The sequence below is a fragment of the Bactrocera neohumeralis genome, unplaced genomic scaffold, assembly GCF_024586455.1.
Source record: "Bactrocera neohumeralis isolate Rockhampton unplaced genomic scaffold, APGP_CSIRO_Bneo_wtdbg2-racon-allhic-juicebox.fasta_v2 ctg1481, whole genome shotgun sequence".
Lineage (NCBI taxonomy): Eukaryota > Metazoa > Arthropoda > Insecta > Diptera > Tephritidae > Bactrocera > Bactrocera neohumeralis.
Window position 1 is genome coordinate 15544 of NW_026089739.1, and position 12893 is coordinate 28436.

The window sequence follows — 12893 nt, forward strand, 5'->3', positions numbered from 1 at the left end:
ACACGTATTAACCGCATAAATTGTCAAAATCAAAAAATGTTTGTATATAATTATTATTGTTATTATATATATTTTTTTTTTTACCGTGTATTATTAAAACGTATCTGCGAAATACTCGCGATTAATTTGTATATTATTCCTTAGTACGTCTATCTTTTGAGATAAGAACGCAAAAGGAAGGAAAATAAAAATGACGCAAAAATATACGTATGTATGTAAATTTATATGCATATACTAGCTATGCTTAATGTTTCTGTTCTCTTGCTTCCCTTATAGTTCGCACAATTGTCATATATGTACATATGTATGTATGTAATACGTATATGCAATAACGAAATGCACGGAAAACAAGTATACAATTTTTTATATATTTTCTTAAATATGTCAATATTAAATATATGAGTATGTATGCAAATGTTTTGTTAATTGCATCTGCATACGTTTGCTCAAAAAGCACGCGAAAAAGAAATTGCGATAAGTACTCGATAAAAATGCGCATACATAAATATGTATGTTAGTTAATTTTAATTTTTCAATGTTTCAATGTTGATATGGATATCCTCCATGTACATGTATTTCGATTCCGTTTTGTTCCGTTTTTTTTTTTTTTTTGTTTAAAGTTCGCTGACCGGAGTAATAAATATATTTTATATATTATTACGTGTATGTAGATATGTATATTTTTGTACCCTTTTTATTGGTACGTTATATTAAAAAATGGAAGAGAAAACGTAAGAGATAACAAAAAATCAGAAATTTTGAAGTTCGCGATATACATATGTATGTACATATGTGTACATACACAAATATCCACTATTATGTTATGTTTTTTTTTTTTCTTCTGCCTTTGCTTATATGTTAAAGCGATCCTGCTTGTTGCTTTGTTAGCTGACAGTATACGTGTATGTAGATATGTATATTTTTGTACCCCTTTTATTGGTACGTTATATTAAGACAAAGATAAAACGTAAGAGATAAATCAGAAATAGTTGGTTCGCGATATACATATGTATGTACATAGTACATACACAAATAAGTTAAGCGATCCTGCTTGTTGCTTTGTTAGCACAAGGGGTATCACCAGAACTTGCAAGTAAGAATACTTGACTTTGAAAAATTTTAGTTTTTTTTTTTTTGTAGTGTGTTTGGAGACACGAAGTAAGCTTGAAGGCAGGTAGTTTAACAACAGTTTTTCAAATTTTTATTTTTTTTTAAACAGTTGACTTATGCATGTACCATATGTCTATGAATATATGTATATTAATTACGGAATATAAAATTTGGCGCGGAAAGTTTGATTGCCCAAAAAATCTTTGTATGTATGTATATGTATATGCCCATATGTATGTATGTATGTATCATTTATATAGTTGAGTACCTTTACTTACAATATGTGTGCATATGTATGTATTTGCATTTTCTTTTTTTTTTTGTTTTTTTTTTTTTTTTTTTCTCGCCTTTGCTTATTTATTATAGGCGATCCTGCTTGTTGCTTTTTTAGCCCAAGGGGTATCACCAAAACATGCAAGTAATAATACTTGACTTTGAAATTTTTTTTTTTTTGATTTTGGGAAATTACAGTGTGTTTGCAAACACAAAATAAGCAATAGGCAGGTACCGTAAATTTTTCAATTATTTCGGTACCTATATACATACATATGTATACACCGAACTGTCTAACCGGTGTTTGTATAGAACAGTTGGCTATTTTTAATTAACTGTATGTCGTCTTTACAGCTCAAACTGTATTTTAAACATACATATGCGCATAAATACTTTTATTAAAAATTAAATTGGAAAGGACTCACTTTTTCCTCCGCCAAGGGTTTTTGGGCAATACTTATATGGATGCGTTCTCTCTATGTCGTTTCTCTTTTTGGTTTTATTTTCGCCTTTGATGTTTTCCGTGTTGAGTTTGTAGTCTCCTCCCACGTTGCTGGTAATCCTTGTCTGCTTTTCCGTATGTTTTGGGGTTTTTTTTCACTTAAATACGTATACGTATGTATGTTTGTACGTATTTTCGTTGTTTTCTCCACTGCACTGCACTCTAGCTATGTATGTGCTATTGAGTATTTTATATACTTTTTGTTTTTTTTTTTTCTCACAGCACTTTTTAGTATTGTTTCTATGTTCTATTGTCACTTCACTTTGGTTTTATTTTCTTTAGTTAGTTAATTTGTGTTAAATCGCGCCCGTTTATGTATTATGCAGAGTTGAGGTTATTGACCTTTGTTTTGTGTTAAATCGCGCCCGTTTATGTATTATGCAGAGTTGAGGTTATTGACCTTTGTTTTGGGTTATAACGCGCCCGTTTAATGCTATTTGTTAATATCTACCGGCAATTTTCTTCACTTTTTAACTTTTTTTCTTTTTTCGTTATTGCGTCGTTATGTATTTAAATTTTTATTTTTTCACTTTCAATATTCGTTTGTGGAGTTTTATTTTAGGTGCCTTTCTGAGAGGCTCGAAGGACCATTTGTTCGATGCACTTATTTTGGGGGGAATACTTAAGCTTGGATCCCTTTGTGAGTTTGGCGAAAGTAAAGAACTATAAAAGGTGTATCGATTTATGTGTGTATGTATTTCCCTTTGCGGGCGAGACTTCAGTTTCTTTTTTTTTAATGCAAATTTAAAGATATAATTATTTATATAAAAAGTATAATTATTTATATTTCCTTGGACACTGTTCACTTTCACTGTTGAGGCTCCTGATGCTCCTGCGTCCTGCACTCACACACGCGACCGGATTGGGAATCCAAATTTGGACCAGTACTTTGAAACGCTTGTAAATTGGCGGATCAACGAGATGGCGATCAAAAAAAAAGAAAGGCGAAGTGCTTAGATTACCGGCGTAAAACGAATTGTGATACACCCCGATCTAACCAATCCTTTTTGATCGTCTGAGTGGTGAAAAAACGATTATGGTGTGTGTGTAGTGTGGTTTGTTTGTTGCGTGGGGTTGCGTGTATGATAATGTAGGTTGTGTGCTGACTGTTGTGTTGTGTGATGAGTGTGAGTTGTGTGATGAATGTTGCGTTGTGTGCTGAATGTGGTGCGGTGAATGTTGTGTTGTGTTGAGGGGCGGGATGCCATGAAGTCGCATAAACACGATATCTTCTTTATTTAGAATTTGGGAATGAACGATTCCTTGTTTAGCTAATTGGGTTGCCATTATAATTTTTGCAATTTCGTCTTTTACGATGCCTAACCTATTATATAATGTTTGTGCGAATAATTCCTTATTATTCTTACTTATTTCATCCACAATCATAACTATCTAATATTTTATTATTTGTCTTGATAAGGTGTTGGTTTGTGGTGTACTGTACGTTACTGTTTTCAGTCAGTTCATGTGTTGTGGAAAGTATTTGGTCCCAGTCAGTGGCATCGGGATTTCCTGCTAACCATTTCCAAGCAGATCCTATCCAATTGATTGATCTCTTTTGAATAGTTGCATTTTTTGTTCGCAGTTGGCTTAATAAGCTATCTATCTCGGAAATTTGATGTTTTAATTGTGGAAATAAAATATTTGTTTTACTAATTTCGTGGTATATAGTAAGTCTGACGTCGTTGGTAATTTTTTCGTAGTCGTCCAAGTCGATAGTGTGGATAATTTTATACGTCCCTTTTGTAATCTTTCCTAGTCCTTGTTTGATCGTCACGAGCGGGCCGTCATATTCGTAGGTGTCCACTGTTGCAGTTGTCCAACAAGGTAAGAGTCTAAAGAGTAAATGTCAGTTAGTTTTTTAAATGTGATTTATGAATCTTTCTGTTATCTTTAGTAGTTATTGTGACTGTATTGTCTTTAGCGACAGTTTCTTTTTTAAAAATTAGTTTCGTTTTCCCTTTAATTTGTTTGTTCTTTTTAAATATAGTATCACCAGGTTCGTAATTCCTTATTTTTGACCTATTTTTGTTGTGATAATTTAGTGTATTTTTTTTGGTTTCTGGCTATTTCATTTCGAAGATCAGTATTAACTATTTCCTTAAAGTTTGTTAAATTTTGGTAGTTGATTCTCTGTGTTCTTCCAAAGAAAATATCAGCTGGTTTCCTTTTCGTAACTGAATGTATCGTGTTATTATATCTGTCAACGGCAATGTTGACAATTTCTTTAATAGAGAAATCAGGGTATTCTACTTGGAGACATCTGATTATTTCAATAATAGTGGAATGCACACGTTCTATCGCACCATTGACTTCGCTTTTCTGAGGTGGTGCCAGATAGATTTCAATTCCTAACCCTTCTAAATAGTTCAGAGTTATTGGGCTTACAAAGCTGCCTTCATTGTCCATGACCAAAGTCTTTGGTACAGTGAAGTAGTGTAGAAGCTTTATCAATTTATCCCTGATATGCAGTACTGATTTATTTTTTATCCTGAAAAATTTTACAAATTTAGTGAATTTGTCAACGCACGAAATATATTTTTCGCCGGACATTTCTATAATGTCGATATGCAGTATTTCTGTTGGATACGAAGGTATGGGTGTTGCCTGTAACTTGGGTTTTTGTGGATGCCGGTCGTACTTATTACATCCGCAAATTTCACATGATTTAGTATATTTTTTAATAAGTTTAGTCATTTGTGGAAAATAGTATTTTTCCAATATCTGGTCTTTATTTTCTTTGCCATTGCGATGGGCTCTTTTGTGTTCTTGTTCTATTATTTTAAATTTGACATCTTCGTCTGCGATATCGGTAACTACTTTCTGTGTTATCCTGATACGAAATTGTGAGAAATTTTCTTGATATATTTGCTGTAGTAATGAAATGTATTTTTCTTGGATTTTAATTCCATTGATTATGTTTGGGTTTAGAACGCTTTTCAAGATTTTACTTAGGTTTTCTTTATCGTAAACTTCACATTTAATGAGGTGTCTGTGGAAGCTTGGATGAGGTTCTTCGTGTGTAATCTCCTCCTTTCCTTCTGTAAATATAACTTGATTTTTAAATACGTTAATTGGAGCTTCACAGTGAGGAATGAGCTTTGAGCTATACTCTTCTGCGCTATGTTGTGTATTTTCATCTGTGGATGTTAGCGTATTAACTTCTATTGGCAGCCGTGATAACGCATCGGCGACTACGTTTGTTTTTCCTGGTTTGTAAATTAGTTTATAATTATATTCTTCTATCCTTGCTTTCCACCTTTTTAACTTGGCATTGTTATTACTGTTGCTTAGTGCAAACGTCAGTGGCTGGTGATCAGTAAGAATTTTTATTTCTTTAGCTCCATACAGGTAAGTCCTTAATTTGTCGAGGGACCATACTATGGCGAGCATTTCTTTCTCTATTGTCGAGTAATTCTCTTTGGTTTTGTTGAGTGATCTAGAGATGTAAGTTATGGGTCTGTCTTGACAGATTATCCCTTGTGAAAGGACTGCTCCGATTGCAGTATTGGAAGCATCTGTCGTCAGAATAAAGGGTTTGTTGAAGTCTGGGAATACCAGAATTTCAGAGGATGTAAGCAAATATTTTATGTCATTAAATGATTTCAAGCCTTCCTCTGTTAGTGAGATTTGTATCCGTTTGGATTGACTTGCTTTTATTTGAGCATTTTCACCTCTAGTTAAATTGGTAAGTGGCTTGACAATTTTTGCAAAGTCTTTTATAAATCTCCTATAATACGATGCTAAGCCCAGGAAGCCTTTTAATTCCTTAAGGTTAGCAGGTGCGGGAATTTTTTTAATAGCGGATATTTTGTCAGGATCTGGCAAAATACCTTCGCCGGTAACGATATGACCTAGAAAATTTACTTCCGTTCTAAAAAATTTAGATTTTTCCAGATTGACTTTTAAATTTGACTTGTACAAAAGCATGAACACATCTTCAATATTTCGTAAGTGTTCCTCTTTAGTTTTTCCTATTATTATAATGTCATCGATATAAACGTAGCAGGCTTTTCCTATAAGCGTTTTGAGAACATCATTGATCATTCTCTGAAAAATGGAAGAGGCATTTTTAAGACCGAATGGCTGTAGAAAAAGCTGTCTTTTCTATGTCCTTTTCCTTCATCCTGATTTGGTGGAATCCGGAAGTAAGGTCCAGTGTAGTAAAATACTTACATTCGCCTAAGCTAGCGAGAGTGTTGTTTATATCAGGTATTGGATAGGAATCAGGTATAGTTATTGCGTTTAGTCGTTTAAAATCAAAAACTACTCTATACTTTTTTTCTCCTGATGGACCTGGTTTTTTTGGAACAATCCACAATGGGGAGTTATACGGACTCATTGAAGGCCTTATTACAGCATTGTTTAGAAGTTCTTTTATTTGTTTTTCTACTTCGCCCCGTAGGTTTGTTGGGTAAGAATATGATTTTGTATATATCGGTTCTTCACTTGTTGTTCTAATTTCTGCTAATACAGTTGTGTTGCTTGTCCCACTGTCGGAGACTGGTCCGAAAAGTTCCGAATATTTATTTATCATTTCCTTAACTTCATGTTCATAGGGGTTTTCTTGAATATTATTTATTTGTTTAGAGATATTTTGTTTTAGTGGCAGTACCACATCCTTGAGGGTTATTGTGTCATTTTTTCTGTTTATAATCGCTCCCAATTCTTTGAGGGTATCATCACCTATGATGCCATCAAAGGACTTTAAATTAGGTAATATAAAGAAATCAATCTTATTTGTTATACCTATACTTTTAAAACATGATCCACACAGTTTATGGGTTATTTTTACTGGACCCGCGGCTGATTGGACTTCAAAAGGACATCTAGGTTTACTGGAATTCCTTGAAAGTTTTTCACACACAAAATTTTTATTAGCTCCTGTATCTATAAGGAACTTTAAGGTACCCCCATTTTTTAAGGTGAGTTCTAGATGGGGTAGGTTCTTTACACTATCAGGCAATCTGCTAATTTCGGCTAGGTCTGCCTCTGTTAAGTGAATAAGGTTATTTGGGTTAGCGCTTTCGCTGTGTGGGTTGATTCTAGCTTCTAATTGATTTATTCTATTGTTTAATATCTTAGCTTGCTCGATTTGCGCGTATATAGCGCCTGTCAAGTGTGTGATGGCTTCTTGTACTTGCTCCATACTGAGGCTCACCAGTTTTTACAATTTTTTCTATTGCTAATTGTTATAATCTTGCTCTTATTACAATTTATTTTAAATTGCTCAATACATAAATTTGATTACAAAAAGGTGAATAACTTAATTTTAATTCTTACAACAGTATCGGGAGTATCAGCTTCTACATCCTGATTTCGGGCGGTCCACTTGTTCCTTTTTGAGGTGTTTTACTCCGCTACTTGGGAGTGGATGACGTCACAGTTCAGGCTTTGATTGTTGTCTTGGTGGTTTTGCACTTTTGTCTACACAGTTGAATATGCTGCGAGAATAATTTTCTCAGTTGCACAGTTATTATTGTCGTATTAGAGTCACTTTGAGCACTTGGTGTTATGGCAGCTTTTCTACGTTGATTCCTTCTTGTTTAGGGGCAACAATAGTTGTTATTAATGCACAGTTTTGAGTCTCTTTGAGCACGTTTTTAGATAACAGCAGTTTTGTTAAGCTGCTTATTTACTTACACGCGGATAACAGAAGTTTTATTAATGTGCGATTAGAGTTACTTTAAACACTTTGTTTAGATAACAGCAGTTTCCTAACGCTGTTTTTTTTTCTGCTCGCGAGCAACAACAATTTTATCAATGCGCGATTTAGAGTTTTCTAACGCTGCTTTTTTCAACCGATATAGACAATTTAAATTTGAAGTCTCGGGCGCCAGTTAATGCTTGCCACCAGATGATTAACAACACGCTGGTTTGAATGGTGAAGTCGAACTCGAATTTCTTTATTAAAAACGTTTCTTTTATACAGAATTTTTCTTATATACTATAAACTTACATATGTACTAATTCTTACTTACTAGTACTTATTTCTATATACTAACGTAAGCAATAATTATAGCCAAACAGCAAACCTCAGTTTGGTCGAGAAACGGCTCACATTGCGGCGACACGACTTCCGTTCTGGTTTAGTGCCGACGAAATGTGCTGTCGTTGTAAATTTTGGAAATTGAACAATGATATTGTATTTTTACAGAATATTGCTGAATTGGGTAATATCAGTATATTTGCTAGCTACGAGTACGACAACTTTGTTGTTGTACTTTTAGCTGTGATAACTTGTATGTACATATAGAGCAGTGCGCACACACTTTTTACTGATAAATGATAATATCACGATTTGAATTTGAATTCTACTTTCATATGTATATATGTAACTATGGGCTAATATCTAGATGCGTATTAAAATTTAAGTGAAGAAATGTAATTTACGTACAATATTATTGTACTATATTAAGTTTTTTAGGATATTATGATAGTATGTCATATACTATACTATATATGTACATATATAGCATATATACAAACTTATTCACATATGAAATTATATTATAGTACGAAACAAAAGAAATATTAATGGCTAAATGCGCACCTGACCCACACATAATCACCATACTGACCCACACATAATCACCATACTCAACACGACTACACCATCTTATACACCACACACCCCGGACACAATGGACAAAAGGAACTGACGGACGGCGCCGAGCTCCTTTCTATTACGATCCGCGCGCATATACGTATCTCCAGTCAGCTATAAGCTCATTTTTCCAGCTTTTTCAATTCGGTATTCAGCAAAGTCGTCACCAAAACATAGCAAAGTCTTCGCCAAAACATAGGTGAGTTGTCGCGAGTTTTTATAACGAGTTTCTATGGTCCCCTTCGCCCTAGGGCTCGCGTCTGGCTGCCAGCTGAACCATCCACGGCGAAAGAGATCGAGGAAATCCTCAGATACTGCAACCCCTCACTCCCTGCGCATGACTGGAGGGTCATAAGGCTGGAGAGAACCGATAAACCATATCGGCAGGCGCTGATAATGCTTAACGCGGAGTCTATCGGTCCTCTCAGCAAAACCAAGGGAGCCATCAGCTATGGGTTCGAAATGGTGGTACTTAAGGTACTCCCAACGGATGCCAGGGCTGATGGCACTCAAGCTGCAGGTGCGGGGGAGAAGGAGGAAGGCATTAGCGATGGTCAAATGACCTTGGAAAACGACCCAAACCTCTCGGACGTGGCGAGCTCTGGAGGCGGATCGTCGATGGGCGACTCCGTTTTCAGCCTCGAACAATTGTTCGAGGAGGTGAGGGTCGATCAGGACTTTAGCGCTGAACTAGCGCTACTAGAGGAGAGTCTGAAGGATGAAATTCCTCCAGATTAACCTCCATCACGCAAAGGCGGCCTCCGCCAATCTACTGCTTCGTCTGGAGCAAGACGAAGCCGATGTGGTCCTGATCCAGGAACCGTGGCTAACTAGCAACGGTATATCTGGACTGAGGACGAAGAACCATAAGCTGCTGGTGGCCAAGGATGCAGGTAGAAACAGAGCCTGTATGCTGGTCAGAAATGAACTAACGGTATTTATTTTACCTAATTTCAGCAACGCTGACGTAGTTACAGCAAAGCTAGAGTGCGGCACCGAAAATATCTGGCTAGTCTCGGCGTACATGCCTCACGACGATGAGGTAGAGCCGCCTCCCGCATTACTGAGGAGGACCTTGACTGAAGCGTCCCGGAATGGTGCCGGTGTTATCATCGGTTCGGACGCCAACTCGCGGCATTCAATCTGGGGGAGCTCGGATACCAACACTAGAGGTGAGTCGCTTTTTAACTTTATTGTTAGCGAAAATCTTCGCATATGTAACAGGGGAAATTCTCCTACCTTCGTGACCGCGGGTAGGGAGGAGGTCCTCGACCTCACCCTTGCCTCACACGGGATTGCTCCGCTGATCTCGAACTGGAGGGTTCTCGATGACCACTCCTTTTCTGATCATAGGTATATCGGGTTTAGTCTTGACGGAGAGGGTCCGCCTAGAAAATCTTTCAGAAATCCCAGAAACACGGACTGGGAAGGTTACCGCAGAAGGCTTCGCCAAACTCTTCCACGCGCACTGGGGGTGGGCGCGCTGGCCACCGCCGATGTGGTGGATGGGTGGGTCGAAGCTTTCAGCTCGGCGTGCAACACTGCATTGGAGAGCTCCTGTCCATTAAAAACACCGAAGGGCAGAGGGAAACCTCAATGGTGGACTGTGGAGCTCTCGGAAATTAGGGCGTCCTGTAGGCGCTTATTTAACAAGGCCCGTAGGAGCGGGCTACCTGATGATTGGGTCCTGTATAAAACAGGACTTTCAATATACAAGTCCGAGCTTAGAAGGGCTAAAAGGATCTCGTGGAAGAGCTTCTGCGAAAAAGTGGAAGGCTGTCACGAGTCCTCTAGATTCAGGCGAATCCTCGCGAAAAATCCTGTGTCCCTAGGGTATCTTAGGGATGCAAATGGGAAGTGGGCGCCGAGCAGTGAAGAAACTCTACAGATGCTCCTTGATGCTCACTTCCCTACTAACACGTCCTCTATGGAGGTATCTCTCGGAACGGTGCATGCTGACTACACAGCCTTTGTCGGCCTTCTGGATGAGCGTCACTTGACTTGGGCGATAAATTCGTTCAAACCGTTAAAGTCCCCGGGACCGGACGGCATCATACCAGCGCAGCTGCAGCAGGCTGTTAAGGTATCTTGCGGCTGGTTGGCACCGATCTATGCGAACTGCATCAGATTAGGTTACATTCCGGGGGCCTGGAGACGAGTCAGAGTGACGTTCATCTCGAAGGCGGGCAGGGGCTCGCACGTCACGGCCAAGGATTTCAGGCCCATCAGTCTCTCCTCTTTTTTATTAAAAACTTTGGACTTCGCAGTTGGGACCTTCCTTGATATTGAGGGAGCTTTCAACAATGTCCTGCCAGAGGCAGTCGTAACTGCTCTAGACGGTCTTGGGGTTGAATCGAACCTCAAGCACCTCATTTTCAGTCTTCTGTGCGACAGAGTGGTTGAAACAGAATGGGGCAGCGCGAGCGCGCGGCGGAGGGTAAGCAGGGGAACCCCTCTTCTATGGATTCTAGTCGTTAACGACCTTCTCAAAAGGCTTCTAAGCACCGTGTATGAGTTGACGCAGGGATATCTCGGCGTGGTAACAAAATGGGCGGTCGAAAGTGGACTCGCCATAAATCCAAATAAAACAGAAATGGTTTTATTTAGTAGAAGATACAAGATCCCTGAGGCGCCGTTGCCGCTATTGGGAGGTATTCGCTTGCAACCGGCGGATACTGTGAAGTATTTAGGGCTCATCCTGGATAGAAAGCTTTCATGGAAGCCGAATATCGAGGAGAGAGCCAAAAAGGCATCGATTGCCCTTTACTGCTGTAGAGGAGCTATTGGCAAGAGATGGGGCCTCTCACGGAAGGTGGTACTCTGGCTCTATGACACCATAGTCAAGCCCATAATGTTCTATGGAGTCTTCATGTGGTGGAGGGCTTTACAGAAGATCACACTTGCAAAGAAACTTGAGAGCGTTCAACGAGCTGCGCTCATCAGCATACATATGTGGTGCATTAAAGTCCACCCCAACCATTGCACTTAATGCAGTTCTGAACATAACGCCGGTGGATATTGCCGGAAGGTGTATGGCCGCAAAGGTGGCCATTAGGCTCAGGGAGTATGGATTCCTAAAGGAGCGGGTATCTGAACACTCGGATATCCTCACAAGCTTCGACTGCATACCGGATCACCTGGATCATGGAGTCGCCATATCGAACTCCGGTGGCTCCTTCTCTGCACATATACCGACTAGGGAGGCTTGGCAGGGAAGAAGCCGTTGGAGGAGAGGGGCAGCAAGCTTCTTTACGGATGGGTCGAAGCTTGGGGGGAAGGTTGGTGGAGGAGTGTACTGTCGGGAGCTCTCCATAAAATCCAGCTTCAGACTTCCCGACTATTGCAGTGTTTTCCAGGCTGAGGTTGCAGCCATCAAGGTAGCAGCAGATATGCTGCTCAGTAGAGCGTCTAACTTCAGGGAGGTGACCATTCACTCGGATAGCAGAGCGGCGATTCTAACCTTGAACTCATTCACAGTGCGTTCAGGGCTGGTCGAAGAGGTCTGGCGGTCTCTGGCGGCGAGAGCTTTCATATAAGACTTGTATGTGCCGGGCCACAGCGGAATCGCGGGTAACTGCAAAGCTGATGAGCTAGCAAGGAAAGGCACCCTAGAATCACTATCGGTAGAATGGGAACGGGTAGGTGCTCCGGCATCCTTTTATGTTCTACTACTAGATAGCTGGGCCTCGCGGCTGCTCGGTCAGCGATGGGCCAGCATTAGTACCTGCGCGGTCGCAAAAGCCTTTTGGCCAAAGATAGATCGAAGGAGATCTAGGGATCTCTTTGCCCTCAACAAGGCTAGCCTCTCATTAATGATGGGGCTCTTGACGGGCCACTGTCCCATTGGCATACACGCTGTAAGACTGGGAATTTTACCGGACGCCGCATGCAGAAGCTGCTTGGAAGAAGATGCAGTGGAAACTAGCCAGCACTTCCTTCTTGACTGCCCTGCTTTTGGGAGATCAAGACTGAGGCACTTGGGGGCACATACTTTCAGATATCCCACCGATCTGGCGGGCATTGAAATTAAGCGCCTCTGTAAATTTGTATTGGATACTAAACGGTTTGCCGATCTCTAAGTTCGAACACGGGAGTTCGAGTTTCAACGGCTTCACAAAGGACTACTTCTAGTCCATGTGCGATCTCCGATCAGCCGTCTTACCTAACCTAACCTAACCTTCTATGGTCCTTCGATACGTACCGGACGGCACTAGTGATAAAAAACACAAAATCTTTTACGGAAACTAAAAATTCAGTGACGGTAACGCGATAACGGTGGTGACATACATATGTACATTAGGGTGATTCAAAAAATTTTTTTTTTTCAATTGGTACTCGCAAAAATAGGTTCCTAAACACCTCTAAGAAAGCCTCTCCAAATATGAGTTTTTAATTGTAACG

General features: G+C 39.5%; 1 protein-coding gene across 1 annotated transcript; it reads left to right on the plus strand.

The window, feature by feature from the left end:
• Positions 1-8743: 8743 nt before the first annotated feature.
• Positions 8744-9246, plus strand: LOC126766516 (uncharacterized; the record flags this gene model as incomplete). The annotated part of the gene is made up of 1 exon (XM_050484281.1): positions 8744-9246. A coding segment is annotated over one exon (487 nt), but the record flags the coding sequence as incomplete, so codon positions are not given.
• Positions 9247-12893: the final 3647 nt, after the last annotated feature.